Genomic DNA, 22165 nt, shown 5'->3' with positions numbered 1-22165 from the left:
CATCTCACTGCAGGGTTTAGCGGTAGTAAACCAGCATTGATGGTTTCCACTTGCTCTGATACTCTTTTCCCACTGTGGCAATGTCCTGGTAAAACTGCCCATCACAACGCCATCACTGACCGTGCCTGGATTTTCAGGGAAAGAAGTCCACGTGTGAGTGCAAAAAATGAATCTTCAGTGATATGTTGCACTTTGTGGTCTTGTAGGCTGTAAGAGGTTTGTCAAGCAGCTGAACGTAGTTTGATGCTCTGTAGTTGCAACAAAAATTCTCAAGGATGTGAGAATGCTTTCCAGGCAATTTTCTCTGACCCTATTAACACATCTTCCAACCGTTTGTCATTGATGATTTATCTGTGGACAACAAAAAGGCCTTCCTTAATTTTGGCATTGGCTATTCTTGGAAAACCTGTCTCAAATAATGAAAACTTTTGCCCTCTTTGTTCATCATTTTCACAAGTTTGTTTCATCAGTCCCAAGTTTTATGTGAAGTGGAGGCAAAAAATACCATTCTCAGGTCAGCAAGGGCCAGGATGTTCACCAGAGCACCAGACACAAGGAGGAGAAACAATGATTGGAAAATGATCAAAGAGAGAAGCAACCTGGAATTAAGGAGAAACTTCCTGACAATGAGAACAATTAACCAGTGGAACAGTTTGCCTCCAGAAATTGTGGATGCTCTATCACTGGAGGTTTTTAAAAAGAGACTAGGCCAGGGGTAGGCAACCTTGGCTCTTTTATGACTCGTGGACTTCAACTCCCAGAATTCCTGAGCCAGCATGGCTTAGCTTAGAAACCTCTCCCTTTCCCCTCAGCAGGGCTGGCTCAGGAATTCTGGGAGTTGAAGTCCACCAGTCATAAAAGAGCCAAGGTTGCCTACTCCTGGACTAGACAGTCACTTGTCTGAGATGGTATTGGATCTCCTGCTTGAGCAGGAGGCTGGACTAGAAGACCTCCAAGATCCCTTCCAGCTCTGTTCTATTCTATTCTACTCTACTCTACTCTACTCTACTCTACTCTACTCTACATTCTGTTCTGTTCTGTTCTGTTCTATTTTTCCATCCTGGAACCAAATACTTTTGGAGTGGCCATTTCTTTTTAATGTAACGTGACTCTTGTGTGCGGCTTTTCCATTTGCACACGTAACAACAGGAGATGGTGTATCCAAGCTGCATGCCAAGCAGGATAGCCACAAGCTTTAAATCTCCCCAGATATTCCGGTTTGCTTGCTGTATGGAAAGTGCCTCAGCAACGGTTCTGCCTTTTTGTATGCATCTTTCATGTGGGCAAAGAGCCAGCAGGCACTGAAGGCTATACGTTGCCTTTGCGTAAAAAGATTTCTAAAAAAATGGTACGTGATAAATTAAATTTTTGCGATTAGCAGCCAAAAATCTACAAGATGCACCCAAACGTGTTCAGGAAGCAAAATCTCTTGTCCAGTGTAATTAGATATTAAATAGCTTGGCACCACCTGAAAAAAAAAATCAGAATTCCATAACTGAACTACATAAAAGCCAATCAAAATACAATAAAAACTGGATTTTTAAAAACTTTTTTAACATAAAGAAATGACGAGTCAAGGATTTGGAGGTGATCTTAACACCATTCACCTCTTGGCACCTTCAGTGTTGTCATTACTAAAAGCCTGTGTGGATGTTGTCAGGCTAACTTGTCTCGCTCAGTCCTGGATTCTAGTCAGTCCACCCAGGTCAATCTAGCCAAGGTTCTAGTCCACCTCAGCCATGGATGTAAGTTTGGGACAGTTACTCTTTCAGCCCATCCTACCTCACAGAACTCTACTGGGCTCATAGCTGCTTAAATAGGGGAAGAAGAAGGATGGAAGGAAGGAAGGAAGGGAGGGAGGGAGGGAGGGAGGGAGGGAAAGAAAGAAAGAAAGAAAGAAAGAAAGAAAGAAAGAAAGAAAGAAAGAAAGAAAGAAAGAAAGAAAGAAAAGGGAGGGAGGGAGGGAGGGAAAGAAAGAAAGAAATAGAAAGAAAGAAAGAGAGAGAAAAAGAAGGAAGAAAGAGAAGAAAGAAAGAAAGAAATAGAAAGAAAGAAAGAGAGAGAAAAAGAAGGAAGAAAGAGAAGAAAGAAAGAAAGAAAGAAAGAAAGAAAGAAAGAAAGAAAAAAAGAAAGAAAGAAAGAAAGAAAGAAAGAAAGAAAGAAAGAAAGAAAGAAAGAAAGAAAGAAAGAAAGAAAGAAAGACACTGAACACTATTGTGTTCTAGAGACGCAGCCCAGCTTTGGCCAGCTCCTTTGGCAGCCTGGATCCTGGCTTCATTTGGGGGGGGGGAGGGGAGGGTAGCTTCTACAGCAGCCTCCCATCCCCAGCTGCCTCCCCTCCTCCCTCCAGTCTCCTGGCAAGCAGCCCCCACTTCTGAGAGAGGGCAGCTCCAAGGGGGCCCCCTTCGCCCCCTTTCCCTCTCCAAACTACAGGGAGCCCTCCACTTACAACAGTTCATTTAGTGACTGTTCAAAGTTACGACGGCACTGAAAAAACTGTGAATGATGAACGTTTTCCACAGTTAAACCTTTCCAGCCTGCCAAGGGATCACGTGATCAAAATCCAGATGCTTAGCAACGTACTTACGACCGTTGCAACATCCCGGGGAGGGTCACATGATCCCCTTTTGTGACGTTCGGACAAGCAAAGTCAGTGGGGGAAACCGGATTCACTTAACGACCGGGTTACTGACATTAATTGCAGTGATTTGCTTAACGTCTGTGGCAAGAAAGGTCGTAAAATGGAGCAAAACTCACTTAACAAATGTTTCACTTGGCAACTGAAATTTGGGGCTCAATTGCGGTCATAAGTTGAGGACTAGCTGTGTTGAGGGAAATAAAGGCTGACTTCCTTACTCAGGATAGGAAACGCAAAATAATATGGGTTATAAACCGGAGCAAGCAGGCAGGATGTCTGTAAGGACATCCTCAGTCCAGGAAAGCAGAACTCCTGGAACAGCTTCATTCCAGAAGGAACTTTTATTAGGAGAAGTTGACAGCAGGCGTAGAAGGCAGGGTCTGAGGGTTCCCGCGCAAATCAATAGGTTAAAAGAGCATCTACCAAACCCTGATAGTCCATCCAGTCAGTTCAAATGGGCCAATCTCCAGGAATGAACCTGCTGTGGAATGGGGTTAATAAGACGCCGTTCCCAAGCTTTTTAGGCTGCTAGGTCCTCGTGCCTCTTCTTCCGCAGCAAGAGATATGGCAGATGGCTGAAGGTACCTTCCATTCTCACCCCAGGCTGGCAGCAAGAGAAACAGATCAAAGAGCAAGCAGACAGAGAGAAGCAGAGAGGATAATAATAATAATAATAATAATAATAATAATAATAATAATAATAATAATAATAATAATAATAATAGTAATAAGTTGGAAGGGACCTTGGAGGTCATCTAGTCCAACCCCCTGCTCAGGCAGGAAACCCTATACCATTTCAGACAAATGGCTGTCCAGTCTCTTCTTAAAAACTTCCAGTGTTGGATCATTCACCACTTCTGGAGGCAGGTTGTTCCACTGGTTAATTGTTCTAACTGTCAGGAAGTTTCTCCTTAGTTCTAGGTTGCTTCTCTCCTTGATGAGTTTCCACCCGTTGCTTCTTGTCCTGCCTTCAGGTGCTTTGGAGAACAGCTTGACTCCCTCTTCTTTATGGCAGCCCCCGAGATATTGGAATACTGCTATCATGTCCCCCCTTGTCCTTCTCTTCGTTAAACTAGACATACCCAATTCTCGCAACCGTTCCTTATATGTTTTAGCCTCCAGTCCCCTAATCATCTTTGTTGCTCTTCTCTGTACTCTTTCTAGAGTCTCAACATCTTTTTTATATCGTGGTGACCAAAACTGGATGCTGGATTCCAGGTGTGGCCTTACCAAGGCCTTGTAAAGTGGTATTAACCCTTCATGTGATCTTGATACATTGTAGCACAAGCAGATGGATTAAAGCGGAGAGGATACATTGTAGCACCCGTAGCTTCCCCCCTCCCCCAGGAATATGGCAGAACCCGCAAGAACAGAGAATAAAGAAATCACCCCCCCTCCCAACAACTGGGTTCTGACAATGTCAGAAGTGTTTAAAAGAATTGGACATGGAAGGGGGGGGGCAGAGTTGGGGGTCCGAGCAGAGCCCAGACAACCATCTCTTGGGTGGCTGCCTGGAAGTGAAGGCCCTCCCCCACCCTCCAGGGACAGGAAAGTGGTGCTCAGCCAACTGAGGTTCCACTCCAAAGACTTGCCCAGAGCCAAAGGCCAGCGCTGCCCAGTGGCCGCGCTGCTCCTTAGGCGCCACGCCTTTTGGCAAGGCCAAGGTGGAATCCGCAGAGCCAGGGAAGCAGATCTCCGGATAGGAAGAGGAGCCAGGCGGTTCCTCCTGCACGGCCTCCGCTTAGGGCAGCCACTGGGGCGATCCGGGGCTCCTTCCATCCGGTAAGAGGCAGCCCGGGGAGGGCCGAGAGTTGGGGGCTGCTGAAGCAGGGGGTGCCCTTCGTCCCTGTTGCCCAGCGGGAGCCAGCCCTGTGGCGGCAGGGAGCGTGCTTTCCTGGCACCGTGTCTCCTGCCCCAAAGGGAACCGGCCTGGCTTCGGCCAAGGGTCTGGGGGGGCTGGATCCCTCACTGCCCTGGGAGTTCTGGGCCAGGCTCCTGCCCTTCCTTTGGGGCCGGGGTGGGGGCATTCAGGGAAAGCGACCCTTGGCTTCTTCTGAGGGTTTACATCCCTCAAGATTTACCTGGGGGAGCTCCAGCAGCACCCATAAAGGTCTCCCCTATCCTTGTCACCTTTGACTCTAAAGTGCTGCTCTCATCTCCGATTCTTAGCCAAGGGAACCAGCGTTGTCTGAAGGCATTTCCGTGGCCGTATGGCCGGCAGGACTACATGCCGAGGCACCAGGAATGCAGTAACCTTCCCACCGACGTGGTACCTATTTATTTACTCGCATTTCCATGCTTTCCAACTGTTAGGTGGGCAGAGCTGGGGCAAGGAACGGAAGCTCACCCCCCCCCCCTGGTTGGCAGTTCTCCAGCTAACAAGCTCAGCGTCTTTAACTGCAGAATGGTGGCGCGTCCCCCCCCCCCCGTAGCACACACATAGGATCCCTTGCTTTGGTCTTGGCCGGTGCTTCCCGCCTGTCAGACTTCGCAGGAAGTCCCAAAAGATTGGAACTGCCACTATTGGAACCCTGTAACACAAGCCACATTTTCAAAGCCAGCAGACCATTCAGATCTGGTGACAGGAACCAGAGAAGGTGAAAAGTTCCTGAGGTCACTTAACTTTCCGCGATTTATGGCCTTCAGCAAAGCAGAGGAAGGCAATCCGAAGAATCCTTCTTGTGGCTTCAGGGAATGGGACCCCCCCCCCATCTTAAACCCTTGAAGGATGGACGGGAGCCCTGATTACTGGCTGCTGCCTCCAAAGGTTTTTCCCTCCCTGCAAAATAAGGTTGTAGCTAAACACAATTTAATTTATTAAATGCGTCTGCTGCCCTTCCATTTGATGGATGGAATTTGCTCGCCCTAATCTGTCCTGGGAACAGGTAGAGGGGAAGAGACAGATTGAAGAGGAGAAGAGAAAGGAAGCAGCCTAGAACTAAGGAGAAACTTCCTGACAGTCAGAACAATTAACCAGTGGAACCACCTGCCTCCAGAAGCAGTGGGTGCAGTGGAGGTTTCAGGAAGAGACTGGACAGCCATTTGTCTGAAATGGTCTAAGCTAGGGTCTCCTGCTTGAGTAGGGGGTTGGACTAGAAGACCTCCAAGGTCCCTTCCAACTGTTATTCTGTTGTCTAAGTACCGTGGTACAGAGTCTCTCTCTCTCTCTTTCTCTCTCTCTCTCCCTCTCTCTCTCTCCCTCCCTCTTTCTCTCTCTCTCTCCAATTTATTTTTTCTGGAAAGACTCCACTGGGGCTGGGAATGGGGCTTTTGTCTCTTGGTGCTTCAGGGCACAACTGCTTCCCCCATGCCGGTCAGCTGCTATTTGGGGTGCCTTTTAATGCATAGTCCTCTCTTTCTGGAGATTAAAAACAGTCCTCAGCTGACTAACAGAGGGAGGGGGGCGAGCCAGGGCAGGAGCTCTTCCAGATCAGCCTGGCCTTCAACAGGAAGGGCCTCCAGGGCCAGCAGATGGAGGGATCGGAGGCTGTTTAGGAAAAGAGCTAAGCCCGTAGTCAGAGAACCGCTGGTTGGTACTCGAAGAGCACAGAAGAACTTTGCATGCAAAAGACTGGTGGACTTCAACTCCCAGAATTCCCCAGCCAGCATGCAAAACGTTGCCTTAGACCAGCGATGTCCAGCCTTGGCCACTTCAAGACTTATGGACTTCAACTCCCAGAAGTCTTCAGCCAGTAGGCTGGGGAATCCTGGGAGTTGATTCCACCGGTCTTGGAGTGGCCAAGGTGGGACGCCTCTACCTTAGAGATGTCACGCAGCTAACACCGCCTCCATCGTCCACTCTGGCTGGGGAGGCCTGTCCAGAATGGCCGGCACGGGTCCAGCACGCCTTCGTGCCCAGACCAGAGATGGCACCGGCTGAGAGCCCCGTGGCCAGGAGGAGGCAAATGGGCACAGCCGAGCTTTCCCGGGGAGCCAAGTGGGGAGGGAGCCTGGCGTGGCCGAGGGGACAGCCGTCTCCTCCTGCCTGGGATCAGCGCGGCCATTCTGAGCTGCAGAGAGATGCAGCTCCAATACGGGGAGTCCTCAAACTACAGTCTTTCGTTTAGTGGCCGTTCAAAGTTACAGCACGCTGGGAAGTGAGTTACGACCGTTTTTCACACTTACGACCCATTGCAGCATCCCCACGGTCACGTGATCAAAATTTGGCAACTGGCTTGCATTTATGACGGCCGCAGTGTCCTGGGGGCGTCACGTGATCCCCTTTTGCGACCCTGTGACAAGCAAAGTTGATGGGGGGCTCCAGATTCACTTAGCGACCGTGTGAACTGCAGGGATTCGTTTAACAGCTGTGGCAAGGAAGGTCGTGAAATGGGGCAAAACTCACTTAACAACTAGAAATTTTGGACTCAGTTGTGGGCGGTAAGTAGAGAACTACCTGCCTCTTTTTAAAAAAGACACAGCACCGTCACACGTTTCTCTGATTTACGTCTCACAGAACTGCGTTTTTCCCTCCGAGGCGCCTGAGCTGCCTCCCTCTTGCCTTTCTCCTTTGTTCCCTGCAGTGAGAGGAGCCCCAGGAGCAGCGGAGCCTCTGAAGGAGGAGGGAGGCAGGGAGGGAGACCCCTCGGCACCCCACAGCCTTCGCACAACTGGATTCGCCCATCGCCTATTATTGTTCCAGAAGCTGCAGCAATCTGAGCACGGCCCGCTCAGGAGCATGGGCCTCTTAGTCCACCTGCTGGTCTGCCTGCTGGGGACGGGCTCCTGGGTGGCCATCAACGGCGTGTGGGTGGAGCTGCCGCTGATCGTGCCCCAGGTGCCCGAGGGCTGGCTCCTGCCCACCTACCTGACCATCATCGTCCAGGTGGCCAACCTGGGCCCTCTGGCCTTCACCCTGGCGCACCGCATCCTCCGGGGGCGGGCGGACGAGGTGGGCGTCATCTACGGGCTGCTGGCCCTGGGCTGCCTGGCCTGCCTGCTGCTGGCCTTCTTCTGGCAGGAGACACAGCCACTGGGCGCCGCCCGCTACAGCGTGGCGCTGATGGTGCTGCTCTTCTTCCTGGCCCTGGTGGACTGCACCTCCTCCGTCACCTTCCTGCCCTACATGCGCCGGCTGCAGCCTTGGCACCTCACCAGCTACTTCGTGGGCGAGGGGCTGAGCGGGCTCCTCCCGGGGCTGCTGGCGCTGGGGCAGGGGGCCGGCGCGGCTCGCTGCGTCAACGGCAGCCTGGTGGGCAACGGCACCTCAGAGCTGCTGGTGGAGTACCAGGCGGCCCGCTTCTCCATCCGGACCTTCTTCCTCTTGCTGAGCGGCATGATGGCCGTGAGTCTGGCAGCCTTCCTCGCCCTCAACCACCTGCCCCGGCGGGCAAAGGGGAACCGTGCCTGCCGAGAGAGCCCGGATGGCACCCCAGCCACGGAGACAGGACAGCCTATGCTCGGGGCCATCGACTCCAGCCGTGGCACCGGCTACTCCCGTGCCCAGAAGGCCTGCGTCTTTGGGCTGATGGCCTGGGCCAACGCACTGACCAACGGCCTCCTCCCCCCACTGCAGTCCTACTCCTGCCTGCCCCACGGCCGCCTCACCTACCACCTCTCGGCCACCTTGGGCAGCCTGGCCAACCCGCTCGCCTGCCTCCTTGGGATGTTCCTGGCCAGCAGGTGAGCTGGGGGGACGGAGCCTTGTTAGAGAGACCCCAGTCACAGGGTGGGAACTGGCTCCACACAGGCAACCCAGCCGGCCCCTGAGAATTGGTGGGGGATGTTTCACTCAGGGGCTCTTTGGTGGCTGGTCTCCCTGCAGCAGTGGAGATGGAGATGGCCCCAAAGCTCCCGTTCGGCTGGCACAGCTGGCACTGCCCTCCTGCATCGCTGCGCTGGGCACCCCTCACCCAAAGCCCTCGTCTCCAGCCAGCCTTCTGGAAGGCAGGAGTGACAGCTGGGAGGGGGCTTAGAGGGCTGTCCTCCCTTACCAAACCTGGCCTGACCCCAGACCCTTGTTCGGGTAGATCCAGCCCAGACACCTGGATGCCCAAAGGCCAACACTGCACCCTCAGGACAGCTGTGCAACTCAGGGTGGGCAACCCACCTGTGTGGGCAGAGAATCTCCTGGTGGGGGGGATGTTCTGGTTTGAGAAAAGGAGCTCCTAATAAAGCAGCTTCCCGTTTTCAGTGGCATCCTGCCCGGCCTCCTCCCAGACCCTGAAAAAAGGAGCCCCCTCCCCCGGGCAGTGCCCTCCCTGCCCTCAGCTCAATGGGAACCTCCCCAGCCAACAGCTGCCCCCCCCTCCAGTCTCAGCAGAGAGAGTCATCAACTCCTGCAACTTCTCAGATCCTTTAATGGTCTCTTGCTCTCTCTCCCCCTCCCTCTCTCTTCTCTCCCTCCCTCTTCTCTCCCTCCCTCCCTCTCTTCTCTCCTTCTCTCTCTGTCTCCCTCTTCTTCCTTCTTTCCTTCCCTCTCTCCCTCCCTCTTTCTTTCTCTTCCTCCCTGTCTCCCCCTTTTTCTCTCCCTCCCTCTATCTCCCCCTCTCTCTCTTCCTTCCCTCCCTCCCTCCCTCCGTGTGTGTGTGTGTGTGTGTGTGTGTGTGTGTGTGTGTACATGTATGTGTGACACATGTGGGCTTGTTCTCCCCTGGAAGAGGAAGGTGGGTCTCAGCAGAGCAGGCCGAGGTGGGTAGCTATGCAGAGGAGAGGGTGAAGCTAATGGAGGACCCTTCTTCCCGGGAGCCTGGCTTATGCACCTAGAGCAGTGTTTCTCAACCGTGACAATTTTAAGGCATGTGGACTTCAACTCCCAGAATTCCACAGCCAGCATTGCTGGCTGTGGAATTCTGGGAGTTGAAGTCCACATGCCTTAAAATGGTCAAGGTTGAGAAACACTGACCTAGAGGGAAATGTAGATCGGAATGAAGATGGCCTTGTTCCATTTTGCACTGGTGAGAGGTGGCAGCCCTGGAGGATGGAACCCCCCCCCCAGAGGCCAGGTCTTTCTGCCCTGAACAGACGTGTCCCAATAGCTCTCGGAGCGCAGGGGGGCCTGGCCTTACCGAGCTGGGGGCCGCACCTGGCTGGCAGGCAGGCAGGTGGCTTTGCAGTTGTAGGCACCACCCCCACCCCCACCTTTGCTCCCCCTTTCAGGTCCCTGATGCTCCTCACTCTCCTCTCCTTGGCTGGATCCCTCCTGGCCTGTTACATCGTCAGCATGGCTTCCTTCAGCCCCTGCCCCCCCCTGCTGCATTCGCCTCTCGGTGTCCTCCTCATCGTAAGTAGGAACGGAGCCCCCACCCCACCTGGGGGATGTCCAACGTTCCCCAAGGCTACGGGGGGGGGGGTGTCAGCAGGGGAGCATCCATTCAGTGGCAGTGCCTGAGCCAAGGCTGCCCAGCCGGTCACTGTCCCTGCCCTGGCCAAAGTGACCGGGCCCATTGAAACTACAATGCGGCCTTTTTGCTTTGGTGCGTTGTGTGAACGCAGCCACTGTGGCATGTGACAGTGTGTGGGTTGAGCTCGGCTAGTTGCGGCTTATTCAGAAGACCTTTTTGGCCAAGTGAACAGCCAGTGAGAGGCGGGCCCCCCTCCTTCAGCATGCTGTTAGGCAGCTTCCAGCTGGACACACATGGCCGCATCTCACAACAACAACTCTGAAACAGAGGAGGACCTTGGCCCCTATCATTGAGTTTAGTCTGTTTTGGGACCAGCCCCCCAGGAGTCAGGATTCTACCCGGCATGGAGCAGTTCAAGGGACAGGAGGAGACCCCCTGCAGCTGGGGAGAGCAGCCTGTGTCTGAAGGGCTGGGGGGGGGAGCCAGGCTGGGGGCCCTCCCCTCCTTCAGACCGCTGCCCAAGGAGGCAGGAATGCCTGCACCTCTGTCCATGGAGTCATGGCTGCGTGGAGGGAGGGGACTGCCTGAACCTTCTCCCCCCCCCACAGAGTCAAGCTGGCATCCTCCCTAGCACTGTCCCGGCCCCCCTCCAAGCATGGGAGGTGGGGAATGTGGCCCCCTTGTGCCCCTCTCGGGTGGGGCAGGCTGTGGTACAGGGAGACACCAAAGACTTGACTGCTTCACTCCCTTTTTGTTCAGGTCCTCTCTTGGGTCCTCTTCATCGGCGTCTTCTCTTACGTCAAACTGATGATTGGGACGATTCTGCACGACGAGGGACGCAGCGCCCTGGTTTGGTGTGGGGCAGTGGTCCAGCTGGGCTCCATGGTGGGGGCTCTCATCATTTTCCCTCTGGTCAGCATCTATGGCTTCTTCCACTCGGGAGAACCTTGCAACTCCAGCTGCCCCAGCTAATGGGACCCTGGACGGGCCCAACACCATGGGGGCTGTTGTTCCTGGCCTTGCCGTGAAAGCTGCCAAGAGCCCCCCCCCAGTCCTAGTCAATCAGAATAGAGCTGGAAGGGACTTTGGAGGTCATCTAGTCCAACCTCCTGCCCAAGCAGGAGATCCTATGCCCTTTCAGATAGGAGGCTGTCCAGTCTCTTCTTGGAAACCCCCAGTGATGGAGCATCCACAACTTCTGGTGGCAAGCTGTTCCACTGGCTAATTGTTCTCACTGTTAGGAAGTTTCTCCTTAATTCCAGGTTGCTTCTTTCATTGATCAGTTTCCATCTATTGCTTCTTATCCTGCCTTCTGATGCTCTGGAAAATAAGTTCACCCCCTCTTCTTTGGGGCAGCCCCTCAAATACTGGAAGGCAACTATCATGTCCCCCCCCCAGTCCTTCTTTTTTCTAGACTAGCTAAACCCAAATCCCACAATCGTTCTTCATATGTTCTAGTCTCCAGGCCTTTAATCATCCTAGTTGCTCTTCTCTGAACTTTCCCCAAAGTCTCAACATCTTTTTTGTAATGCGATGACCAAAGTGGATGCAGGTATTCCAGATGTGGCCTTACTAAGACTTTATAAAGCGGTACTAATATCTCGTGTGAGTTTGATTCTATGCCACACACACACACACACACACACACACAATCACCCGAGATTGTGCTTCAGGTCAGCTGGGGTGGGAAGTGGGCTGGCAACAGCAAGGTCTCCCCTTTATTGCTGCTGATCTCCTGTGTGTGGCACTGAAACTTGATTTTATTTTGCAGCAACTTATATAAGGTTGGCAGGTCTTTCTAAAGATGTCCAGGTGTTCTCTGCTTTCTTTTAGAAGAGCAAAGGGGGGGGTGTCTTTTTCCAGAGCAGCAGAATTGCATCAGTTTTACATCTTTGTGGGTGGGGCCCCGCTTCTGTGCAGCAGTCAGAATGAGCAAAACCTCCATTGATGTGTCAGGGGGCTACAGGCCAGGTTGGGAAGTCAAAAACCTTCCCAAAAGACAGCTGGGACCCCCGCTTCTCTGCTATTGCTGACAAGGATGCCCCCCCCCGTCAAAGGTAATTTGTTCACTGTCCAACACTCAGTAGCCAGCACAATTTTCACCCTGATTCAGCTCAAGCAGACTTCCAAATTGGCAGGGCAGATTCGGGGTTCCAAGCCCTAGTCCCAATCAGGAGAAAAAAGTGCCCACTCTCCTCCCACCCAGGAAAGGCTACTGCCACCCCAGCCCCATTTGCTTTCCAAAGGGGGGGGCAGTCCTGAGGGTCGACTCTAGCAAGTACTTGGGAGGTGAGGAGTCGTCGGCCCAGGACCTTGATTGAGCTGCAGTGCTGCCCAGGGCCTCTAGAGGGCAGCAGGGCCCGCCAAAGAACCAGGAGCCGCTTAAAGCTTCCCAGAGGCGGGGGGGGCAGGGCGAGGGGGGGTGCAACGGGCCCATCTAAGGCAAGTGGGCCGTCAGCCCAGCTGATCAGGCTGCCGAAAGCCACGGAAGGAAAAAGGGAGCCGGGAGCCCCATCCCCCTCCTGGTGCCCCCGACTCTTCCCCTCCAGCTGACCCTCCGCCGGCCGGACCTCGCTACAGGGTCAGCTCGCCAGCTGGCTGCCCCGGGACCCCAGCGAGCAGTTCGGAAAGAAAGTCCCAGGCAGCTTCGTCGCAGTCTGCGGGGGGGGGACTCGCCGGATCCCCCCGCGTAGCGCCCTCCAGTGGCCCCCCAGCCTTGGGCTCCCCCTTCAGAGCTCCGCTGGGGGGGAGGCTCAGGCGAAGGGAGCAGAGCGGGGGGAGAGCTGCCCCTCGCGTGATTCCCCCCCCCCGCTCCAAGCCCCGATCTCGGGCATGACTCGCCCCCTCCAGCCCGCCCGCGTGACGCAGCGATTGGGACCCCCCCCGCCTCCGCTTTTCGGGCCCGCAGCGGGGAGGCGGGCAGGTGCCTACCTGCCCTCTCATTACGGCGGCGGAGTCGGGCAGGTGAGCCCCCTCCGCCGCCAGGGAGCCTTTCAAGTCAGACAAAGGCGCATTGAGCTCGGCAAAGGCCGCCTTGTTCTGCGAGGCCGGCGGGGCGGAGCGGGGGGGGGGTTCCCGCCTCGGCCCCCACTGCCGCTTGGCTGACCCCCGCCCGCCCCCACCCGCCTGCCTCGCCCCCCCCTGCCGCACCCGGGGGCCGCCAGCAGGTCGGCTGGCGCAGCGGCGCTGCTGGGGACAGAGCTGGCACGAGGTGGGCCTCCCCCCCCCTTGGCCCGGCCTGGGCCAGCTCTGTGCGCTCTGTGCCCGGGCTGCTCACCGCCCTTTGGTTCCGAGAACCCCGAGACCTCCCTCGAAGGGTCCCGGGGAGACACGGCTCCCTCCAGAGCCGGCTGGTCCAGGGCAGATGCCCCAGCGGGGGGCGGCGATCAGCCTCCGCGGGGCCTCCTCGACGTGTCCAAAGAGCCTCAGAACCGTCCGGCCTTCCGCCGGGGAAATGAGTGCGAATTACTAGGTTGAGACCCGCCGGCCTGCCCCGGCCAGAGCAGGAGCCAAGCCGGGCCCGGGCTGGCTAAGAGGCCAGGCCAAAACACGGGTCGGGGGGTGGGGGGCTGGCTGGGCGGATGAGCAGGATCGGCCCCGGGGGAAGACCTGGGCACGGAAGAGAGAACGAGGCGATACCCCCGTCCACCGGGAGCGGAGCTCCCGCCTCGGTCCAGCACCATAAAGGATGCCCAGCTACCCCCCCCCTACCCCTCCCCCCGACGCGCGCGCCCCGCTCCTTCCTTTACTGCGCGGATCCGATCCTGGCCTGGGACCCGCGCGCAGGTGGGCCGGCGGGGTAGGAGAGGCTGCCCCACCCGTGACCCCCGCCTGGACTGAAGCCGCTTGAGAGCCGGGCCGACACAGAGGCGCTTTGTTCTCCCGGTTCCTCCACCCGGCCCACTTTCTGGGGAGGTACCACCCGATTGCTTGACTATGGTTTGAGGAGGCGACCGAAGTGTAAACCATGATTTACAAATGCAAGGCACCAAACAACTGGGGGGGTGCTTCGGCTGCAGAGGGTGGGGGTGCGTGAGCTGAGGTCCAGAGGCCCAGTCTTGGGCAGGCAAGCCCTGGGGACCCGCCCCCCCCCCGCTCCCGACCCTTCCACGGGCCCAGCTGCTCCGAAGGAGGCGGAGGACATTCGCCGTATCGGCCAGGCGTCGCTCGGGCTGGCTGGGGAGTATGGGGCTTCCCCGAGTCCCGCAAGGGACCCTCCGGCTAACTGGGGACCACCGGATTTCGTAGCGACGGTTCCTTTTTGCGATCCTCGCCCGGACTCACCGGCCGGGAAGGCCACCCGGGGCACCGGCGCTGGGGAAATGCCGGCTCGGCGCCCGACCGACCGCCCCGCGCTTTGGGGAGGGCCGCGGCGGGCTCGCCGCTTCACCCCCCCCCCTTTGCCAGCCAGGGATTGGCTGCCGCCCCACCCCGGCCTGGCTCCTCCCTGGCCCCGAGGCCCATATAGGGCTCTCCCCCGGTCTCTCGGCCCACCGGCATCATGCGGGCGCAGCACAGGTGGGCGTCGGGGGGGGGGCGCCTGGGGCAGCGGAGGGACCGACGGGGGCAGCGCTGGCAAAGCCGCCTCCAGCTAGTCCGGAGAGCGAGCGAGGCTGCGGGGCTCCCCGCCGGGGAAGCTTCGAGCGGCGCCTTCAAGAGGCCCCCCCCCGAGACGCCGGTGGGGCTCCTGCGCCTGGCAGAGAGCCCGGAGCCCGGGCCGGGCGGCTGGGCTTCCCACCCGCGCTCCGCTCCGCTGGCCCTGACGCGCGGCCGCTTCTCCCTCCCTCGCTGCAGGTTCCTGGCCCCGGCGGCAGCCGCTCTTCTGCTCCTGGCCGCGGTGGCCGCGGATGGTGAGCTGCGCCGGTCGCTGCCTGGAAGCGGCTCCGGCGGCCTCCCCGCGGGGCAGGGGCTGGTCCCCCAGGCAGCGTCCCACGGGCGCGGGGAGACTGTGCCCTGCGGGGGAGGCCGCGCTGGAAAGGCTGCCGTCGCCTGGGGGGCAGCTCCGTCTCCAGGGGCCCCTGAGCCCCCCCCGGGGCACCCGCTTCGCTGGGTCCCAGCTTAGCTGTGCAGCCCCCCCTTCAAGGGAGGCAGAGAGGACCCCCCCTTCTCACCCCACAGGGGATTCCAAGCCCCCCTTCTTTCTCCCTGGTCCCAGGCGTTTGGCCCACCTGCCTCCCCCTATCCCTCTCTTTGCAGAGCCCCGGAGCTCGCCAGACCCCACCTCCCCAGCCGGCAGTCAGACCCCAGGTATACTGTGGGGACTCCCCTCTTTCGGGAACCTGGGGGGTTCCCCCCCCCCACCCGTGGGCAGCTGATGAATTCCTGGGCTGCTTGGTTGCTGAGACCTGCTAGAGACTGGGGGGGGGGGAGGCAAGAAGTAAAAAGCAGCTGCTGACCCACTGCAACAGTTAAGGGGGAAATGTCCAGTGGGGGACCCCAGCCTTTTTCTCTCCCCTTTTGCAGAGCCTGTGGCAAATTCTGACCCCCCCATCGCAGGCAAATCGGAAGCCTCTGGAGAAAGTAAGAGACGCCCCAGGAAGTTGGGGCCAAAACTATCAAGATGGGGGCGGGAGGAAGCTGCCCACAGTGGATCTCAGTTGATCTCCATGAAGGGGTCTTCGGTCCCCCGGCTGCAACCCAGAAGCTGTTTCCATCAGTCTTGAAAAGCTGGACCTGACTGGGGTGGTGGGGTGGTGTCCTTTTTCGATCTCTCCTGGAGGGGGTGCTTTGGGTGGGGCATTTGGGGAGGGGGTGCTTGGGGGGGCAGGTGCGAGTCTGCTCCCTTCTCCAAGCTTCTCCTCCTGCCAGACGTCCTTTGACACCTCGGCCTTTCTCCCCACAGGTGAGGGGGCCAGTCCTGGGGAGCAGGCCACGACAGGTAAGTCGGAGGGCAGACTGGGCACCTCCCTCCCTCTCTGCCCCCATGCGGGGTCTCCGCAGTGCGGCCTCTTTTGGCCGGTGCCTGCCCTGGAAACCGCCCCCAGCCCGGCCTTCCAGCCCCCCTCTTTCTGGGCAGGTGTGGCCCCCGTGAGCTTTGCGCAGGCGGACCGATCCCACACCGAGGAGATCAATGGGGACCTGCTGCACAGCGATGCCTCCAACTTCGGCTCCCTCAGCCTGGACCCTCTCCCCGGAGACACACAGAGCGGTGGGTGGGCGGACCCGGGATCATGGAAAGGGCTCTTCCTGTGGAGCTGCTGCAGGGGAGGCAGGGGACCGGCCCCGTGTCCCACAGCTGGGCGAGAAGCCCCGAAGGCTGGCGGGCCCCAGTTGGGCCGGGCCAAGCTGCCCAGGGCTTCCCGGGGTTGTCCAGCCAGAGGGAGCTTCTCTGGGCATCTCCAGTCAAGCTCTCGCTTCCAGAAAACAACGGAAGCTCTTCCTGGCCTGCGAAGCCAAAAACCGGGATCCATCCTCCCCTGCCAGTCGCCTTCGCCACGTTTTGGTACTCAGGCAGGGAAGAGACGTGGTCTTTGTTTCCACAGGCCCAGCCATGGAGGAGCCGGCCCACTCACACGAATCCCAGGAAAGTAAGTCCTTTCTGGTTTGGGAATCAGTGTCCTTCTTGCACTCTGGCACCAGTCCTGGGTCCAGGCTCTCAAGGGAGGGGGGGGGTCCACCAGGCTACGGGTTAGGGCTGGCCGGGGGGGAGGGGTGGTTAGTGGGTATAGAGCCAGGGGTCCCGTGTTTGCATCGTGCTCTCTTCCCTTGCTAGGCTTGGACCATGAAGGCGATTCGGAAGAGTCCCTGACATCCCCAGATAAGTGTCCCTCTTGCCCCCCTTGAAAGAGCAGACTGTGACCAAAACCTTCCAGGGTAGCCACCTTCCCACCAGGCGGGGGAAAGAGGCTTGGGGTTCGCCAGGTGTGTGTGAAGGCCAGGCCAGGCCTTGCATCGCTTCCCTTCGGTTGTCTCTGCGGCTGCTGAGAGACTTTCCACCAGGGGCCCCTGGCACCCAGGGATGCCCGAGTCGGTGGCCCAGCATGAATGCCTTCACTTTGGGGGCAGAGCACGGGGCCCCTGCTTCCGCTGGCAGGAAAGCTGTCCAGGGCTCGGTTTGGCAGGTCGGCCAAGCAGAGCTCCAGTTGGGGAGGGGGCTCTTGGGGGCGAAAGCCAGCTCTGTCCTGAGCCCTCCAGGAGGGGGATCGCAGGGACCGGCTCCCCCGGAGCCCCTTCTCTGAGAGGGCGGCCCAGTGGTGCAGGGCAAGGTAACGAGGGTCTCTTTTCCTCCACAGGCATGTGAGGAGGGCTGCTCCCACCTCTTCCCGCCCTTCCTGAGGATCCTGAGATGCCCCAGCTGACCGCAAGGACCTGCCTGCTCTTGCGCTAACCCATGACTCGGCCTTTCCCCGGTTCCTGCCCCAGCTAGGTGCAGAATAGGGATGTTTGTGTGTCTGTGTGCGTGCATACGTGGGAGAGAAGACAACAACACCAGCTGGTTCCTCTGACGTGGGGGCATCCCGTCTTCCAAAACAGGGGTCCCCAACCCTGGCCACTTTATGACCGGTGGACTTCGACTCCCAGAATCCCTGAGCCAGCATGAACTTCTGAGCATGGCCGGCTCAGGAATTCTGGGAGTTGAAGTCCACAATCATAAAAGGGGCATCATCCCCACCCCCGCTCTAAAGCATAAACACCTTTGTGCCCCCGTCCCTTCCCCATCGGCGCTTGGGGGCAGCAGTGCCAGAATGGGCCCTTGGGAGGAAATGAGTGACCACCAGCTGAATCCCCAGACGGCAAGCAATCCACTGTCCTCACTTGATTTCTCTGCTGCCCACCACGTCCCTGGCTGGACCACCTGGGGGTGGGACAGAAGGAAGGCCACTGCTTTCCTGGCCAGGAAATGGGGAGGGGGCCAGGCCTGCAGACAGGAGGGGGAGGCGAGGCAATCTGGCAGAGAGCCTTAACGGCTCGATTTCCAGGATGGAGACGGAAACCCCCCCCAGGGCTACAAAGGGGTCTTCCCCCCCCCCGATTGACAAGTGACCCCCTTAGGATTCTATGGAATGGATGCCAAGCAGAACTTGCTTTATTGCCCCCCCCCGTGTCTGTCTAGAGCCACCCAGGCTGGGAAACCTGCAGTTCAGTGGCAATCTTTGGGGTTTTGAATTTGAACCAGCATGTGAGGTCTGTACATTATAGAAGCTGACCTGGTTGTGTTTGTGTATGTATGCGTGTGCCCTAGGTCTTCCCGTGATCCCTGTAGAGGTGGTGGTGGGCTCTGCCTTTGCTTTTGCTGGCTGCTAGTTCAGCCCCTCCTTCTGTAAGACGCGCAGCCTTTGTAACCAATAAAGACGTACAAACCGCTGTCGGTCTCTGTGTCGCCCCCCTTCCCCGGCCAGGAAGGTGCTATCTTGTGTGTCCCCCCTCCCCGGGCACCCACCCCACAGCTTGGCAAGGCCCACCTAACAGCCCTTGGGAGGATAGGGGCACGTCCTGACCGGAGAATTGGCCCTCAGATCCCCAGCATGTGGAACTCATGGCCACACCATGGCCCGTGATGCAGGGGAGTGGGCTTCTGTAACGGGAAACGGGGCCCTCCGAGTTCTGCTGCCCTCTTGCATCACACGCTCAGGTTCGCTCACCGAGGTGGGGGCCACAAATCCTGCCCCGAGTTAAAAAAAGGGCCGTGAATCCTGGCCAAGCCAGGCTGGACCTGCAACATCTGGGCCAGGCCAGGCTCCCTCCGACTGCAGGGGGGAGGGGCTTGGGGGGGGGGGCTAAGGAACAGCCACACACAGCTCCTCATCCCAAGAGGTCCCGTGATGGGCCTCCAGGTGAGGCTCGCCCTTCACCCACATCCCTTCCCAACCGCTGTGGCTCCCTTGGGCAGGCCGGACCCTCCCGCTTCCCCCTCCAGATCGACCCTGAAGGGGCCCTGGGCCCTCCCCCTGCATCCCCGGGGGGCCTGAGGGACTAAGACGGCCCAGGTCTTCATGGGACGGGAGCCATGGGCCGACCCAGCTCTTCTCCTTGCTTCCAAAAAGAGAGGGCTGAGCGCAGGCTGGGCTCCTTTGCTGAAGGGGCCACGAGGGGCTCCAGGGCTGCGTGAAGGGGGATCGCAAGGGAGCCCCCCCCCCGCCGCAGTGTCTCGGCCCAGCACCCTGCTTTCCTGGCAGCTGCGACGGGCTGCAGGGGCCGAAGGGCAGACCCCAGCCAACCAGGCAAGGCCGGGCCTCCCCTGGAGGCTGCCTGCGGTCTCAGGATGGCGCTGGCGTCCGGGGTTAGGCAGACCCCAGGACGGGAAAGGCGGCTGGGAACCTGGAACTGGCGGAGGCTCCCTTCGGACAGGCTGCCCAAGGATGCGCCCGCCTGCCGCCCTTCCTGCTGGGTGGGGGGCACCTGCCAGCCTGGCCCATGAGGGAGGCAACAAAGCGCCCCACAGCCAGAGGCAGCAGGTGGGCAGTTAGTCTGGGAAAGGGCTGGGAGGGGAGGGGCCTGGCTCCCACTTCCAAGGCCCTGAGTGCCCCGGGGGGGTGTGTGCACCCCTTTGTCAGAGTCCTTGAAGGGGGGGCAGCAGAGGATTCTGCAAGAACTTCTCAGAGTCGCAGTGGGGCAAGTTAGTCGGCCCAGGCTTGAGGGAAGAGGGCGGTGGGCTCGGGATACAGACCCCAAAAGTGTAAACCAAGGACATCCGGGGGGGGGGGAGGTTATTCCCAAGGAGGCTGCTGGATTGGGACCGGGCCGGCCTCCTCAGAGGCTCCCCCAAAGAACCAGCCGTTCCCAAACCCCCCAAGAACTCCAGAAGGGCGTCGGAGGCGATAAAGCGGATACCGGGATGGGCCATTCCGTAGAGATATAGATATATTTGAGCACATATATATAGATATTTATATTGTGAGAGAAGAGAGAGGGAGGGGCAGGGAGCGTCTTCTCTTATGTAAAAATTCAAAATACAATTTTTTCTAGTAACAATCAAAATGTAAATGTACAAACCCTTCACTGCTAAGCCAAGGGAAATAAAATAAACCCCACTGGGGGAAAGTGGCGGGTGGGGAACCTTCTCGTGGGGGTCCCCAGGAGGCAGGGCCGCAGCCGTACCCCAGAGGTCCCCCTCAACCTTTCGGACGCTGCTTGGAGGAGCCACGGAGTCTCTCGGACAGGCGAGGAGGCCTGACGAGCACCAGAGGCGAACGTCCCGTGGCCCCACGGCCCCAGCCCCGTCCCTCCACGCCCAGGCCGCCGTCTCCAAAGCCGGGCCCACAACACCCCCGTGGGAAGCGTGCGCACAACAGCCCTCTTGTCCCGAAGGAGCTGGCCCCCGCCGGGCAGGGCAGAGGGAGCCCGCGGCAGGCCTTCCCAGCTGAGCTCGGCCTCAGGAGACCGCGGGGTCCTGGGGCTTGGCGTGCTCCGTCCCAGAGAGCAGGGAGAGGCTGGGGTCCTCCAAGCCACCCTCCGCCTCGGGGAAGCCGGCTCCTTCCCCCAGCTCAAAGAAGATGGGTACGTCCGCGCTGCCCACGTCCACCGTGTTGGAGTCCACCAGAAAGAGGGGCTGGGCCGTGTAATGCACCAACTGTTTGCCTGGCAAGGCAGAGAAAGGGGAGGGGGGACATGGATCAGAGGGGAAGGCAGCCTCCAGTGGCCCCAGGAGCCCTCACAGCAGGGGAACCTCTCCACCCGTGGACCCCAAGGGAGCCACGCTGGCTGAGGAACTCTGGGAGTTGAAGTCCACGGCTGGTCAAGGGGCAGTAAAGGGTGCCCAGCCCTGCTTCAGAGGGTCCTCCACAGGGCAGGGGGTGACGGGTGCATACAGACCTTTCCGCCTGCCCGCCCTGGGTCTTCCGAGACAGTGAGCCCCCTGCCCCAGCTGGCCCCTCCGTGCCGGGCTACGCTTGGGACCAGCATTCAGAGCCCAGTGCCCACCTGTGTCTGCCGTGGCGTCTTCCCCCTCGGCTGGCTTCTGCGGTTCCTGCGAGGAGAGCAGCTCCTGGATCTGCAAAAGGGCCCCGCAGGGGTGAGAGGCCAGTGTGTGTTTGTGGGGGGGGGGGAGCCTGAGGGCAGACCCCTCCCTCACAGGTTCTCCCAGGCAAGAGACCACCTGCCCGCCCTGATGGGGGAAACACAGCCCCCTCCCCCACATCCTTTCCTTCCACCGTGCTTCCTGCCTCCCTCTTGCTTAGAGGGTCTCCTTTGGCCATGGGTCAATTCCTGGTGGGGGGGGGGATGAGCGTGCCCCCAGGGACCCCCACGGAGAGGGAAGCCTCTGGCAACTGGCCTATGAGCCAAAAGCCAATCACATCTATCTGGTCAGCGGCTGGAAAGGCCAGAGGTTAGCCTTCAAAGAAGGCCCCGTGTGAGCGAGGGAGGACTGAGGGGGCAGCTCAGCCTCCGGCCTGCGAGAGGCGGGGCTGGAAGGGGCTGATCAGGGCCTGCTGGGGTGGGGGGGGGAAGGGGGTCTCTGCAAAGGCAGACTCACGCTGGCCAAGCTGCTGTCCAGATCCGGCAGGTTCATGTCCGTCACCCCCATGGAAGGGCTGAAGAGCTGTCGGGAGAAGACGGGGGGGGGAGCCAGGGTTAGGGAGGAGGGCCCCCTCACCCCGAAGCCCAGCCCTGCCCAAGGCTCCGAGGGGAGGCCTTACGTCCAACAAGGCGCTGGTGTCCACGCTGAAGTTGTGGGTGGTCAGCATGGTCTGCAGGTGGTCCAGGCTGGAATCGATGGTCTCCAGGTGCTCGCTCAGCTCGTTCCTGGGGAGGCAAAAGGGCACCTCGTGGGACGGGGGGGGGGAGGGCAGAGCATGCCACGGCCCCTCTGGGCACTCCTGCCAACGCCCCCTGCCTGCCATTCCTGCTCCGGGATCTTTTTTTGGGGGGGTGGGGGAGGATGAAAGCACTGAGAAGGCCACTACCCGGGCAATACCCTTTGTTGTGGGTATTGACACCCTTCCTCCAAAGGGACCCCTCCCCGCCTGCCACCAGCCGCCCCTGTGTTGTTTGTGCCTGTGCCACCCGTGGGCAAGTTTCAGAAGGGCTGCCTGGGGGTCCCTGGATCCACGTGCAAGAGGGCACTCAGCAGAACCGCTGTGCGGTGGCAGCCCTCCCAAGAACCAGCAGAGACCCAGGGAGGGAAGGGGGGGTCTGGGAGGAGGGGTCTACAGACTATGTCGGAGCGGGGGGGGGGAGAGGCTCCCCCAGGTTGTGAAGAGGCCAGCTGGACCCGTAACAGCTGCTTTGAGCTGCCCAGAGTCCCCTTCTCAGTCAGATTCAGCAAGACCACCAAGCAGACCTCCGTCTTCCATACAGCCAGCGG

At 58.8% G+C, this 22165-nt stretch overlaps 2 protein-coding genes across 5 annotated transcripts in view; one reads left to right on the top strand and one right to left on the bottom strand.

Annotated features, from left to right (window-relative positions):
- Positions 1-3822: 3822 nt before the first annotated feature.
- On the top strand, positions 3823-11079 carry LOC120298050 (riboflavin transporter 2-like). 2 transcript variants are annotated; one of them, XM_039321399.1, is made up of 5 exons: positions 3823-4420; positions 4808-4907; positions 7162-8260; positions 9737-9860; positions 10681-11079. In XM_039321399.1, the coding sequence occupies exons 3-5, from the start codon at positions 7317-7319 to the stop codon at positions 10891-10893; spliced, it is 1281 nt and encodes a 426-aa protein (XP_039177333.1). In that variant the 5' UTR covers positions 3823-4420; positions 4808-4907; positions 7162-7316; the 3' UTR covers positions 10894-11079. The 2 variants fall into 2 exon arrangements, with proteins under 2 accessions (XP_039177333.1, XP_039177334.1); XM_039321400.1 differs by having other exon boundaries at positions 3823-4907.
- An 8630-nt stretch (positions 11080-19709) lies between these two features.
- HSF1 (heat shock transcription factor 1) overlaps positions 19710-22165 on the bottom strand; it is a 35450-nt gene continuing 32994 nt past the window's right edge. For 2 of the 3 annotated variants that reach the window (XM_039321312.1, XM_039321313.1), the window contains 4 exons: positions 21498-21603; positions 21335-21400; positions 20782-20851; positions 20234-20439 (listed from right to left, as the gene is read on the bottom strand). In XM_039321312.1, the coding sequence (XP_039177246.1) occupies positions 20234-20439; positions 20782-20851; positions 21335-21400; positions 21498-21603 (448 nt within the window). Of the gene's footprint in view, positions 20440-20781; positions 20852-21334; positions 21401-21497; positions 21604-22165 lie in introns of all 3 variants that reach the window. The other variant, XM_039321311.1, reaches the window with a different exon arrangement.

Source organism: Crotalus tigris, unplaced genomic scaffold (genome assembly GCF_016545835.1).
Source record: "Crotalus tigris isolate CLP2741 ecotype Arizona unplaced genomic scaffold, ASM1654583v1 scf7180000023738.1706062, whole genome shotgun sequence".
Lineage (NCBI taxonomy): Eukaryota > Metazoa > Chordata > Lepidosauria > Squamata > Viperidae > Crotalus > Crotalus tigris.
Note: the sequence above shows the minus strand (reverse complement) of the source record. Positions and strands in the feature narration are given on the sequence as shown.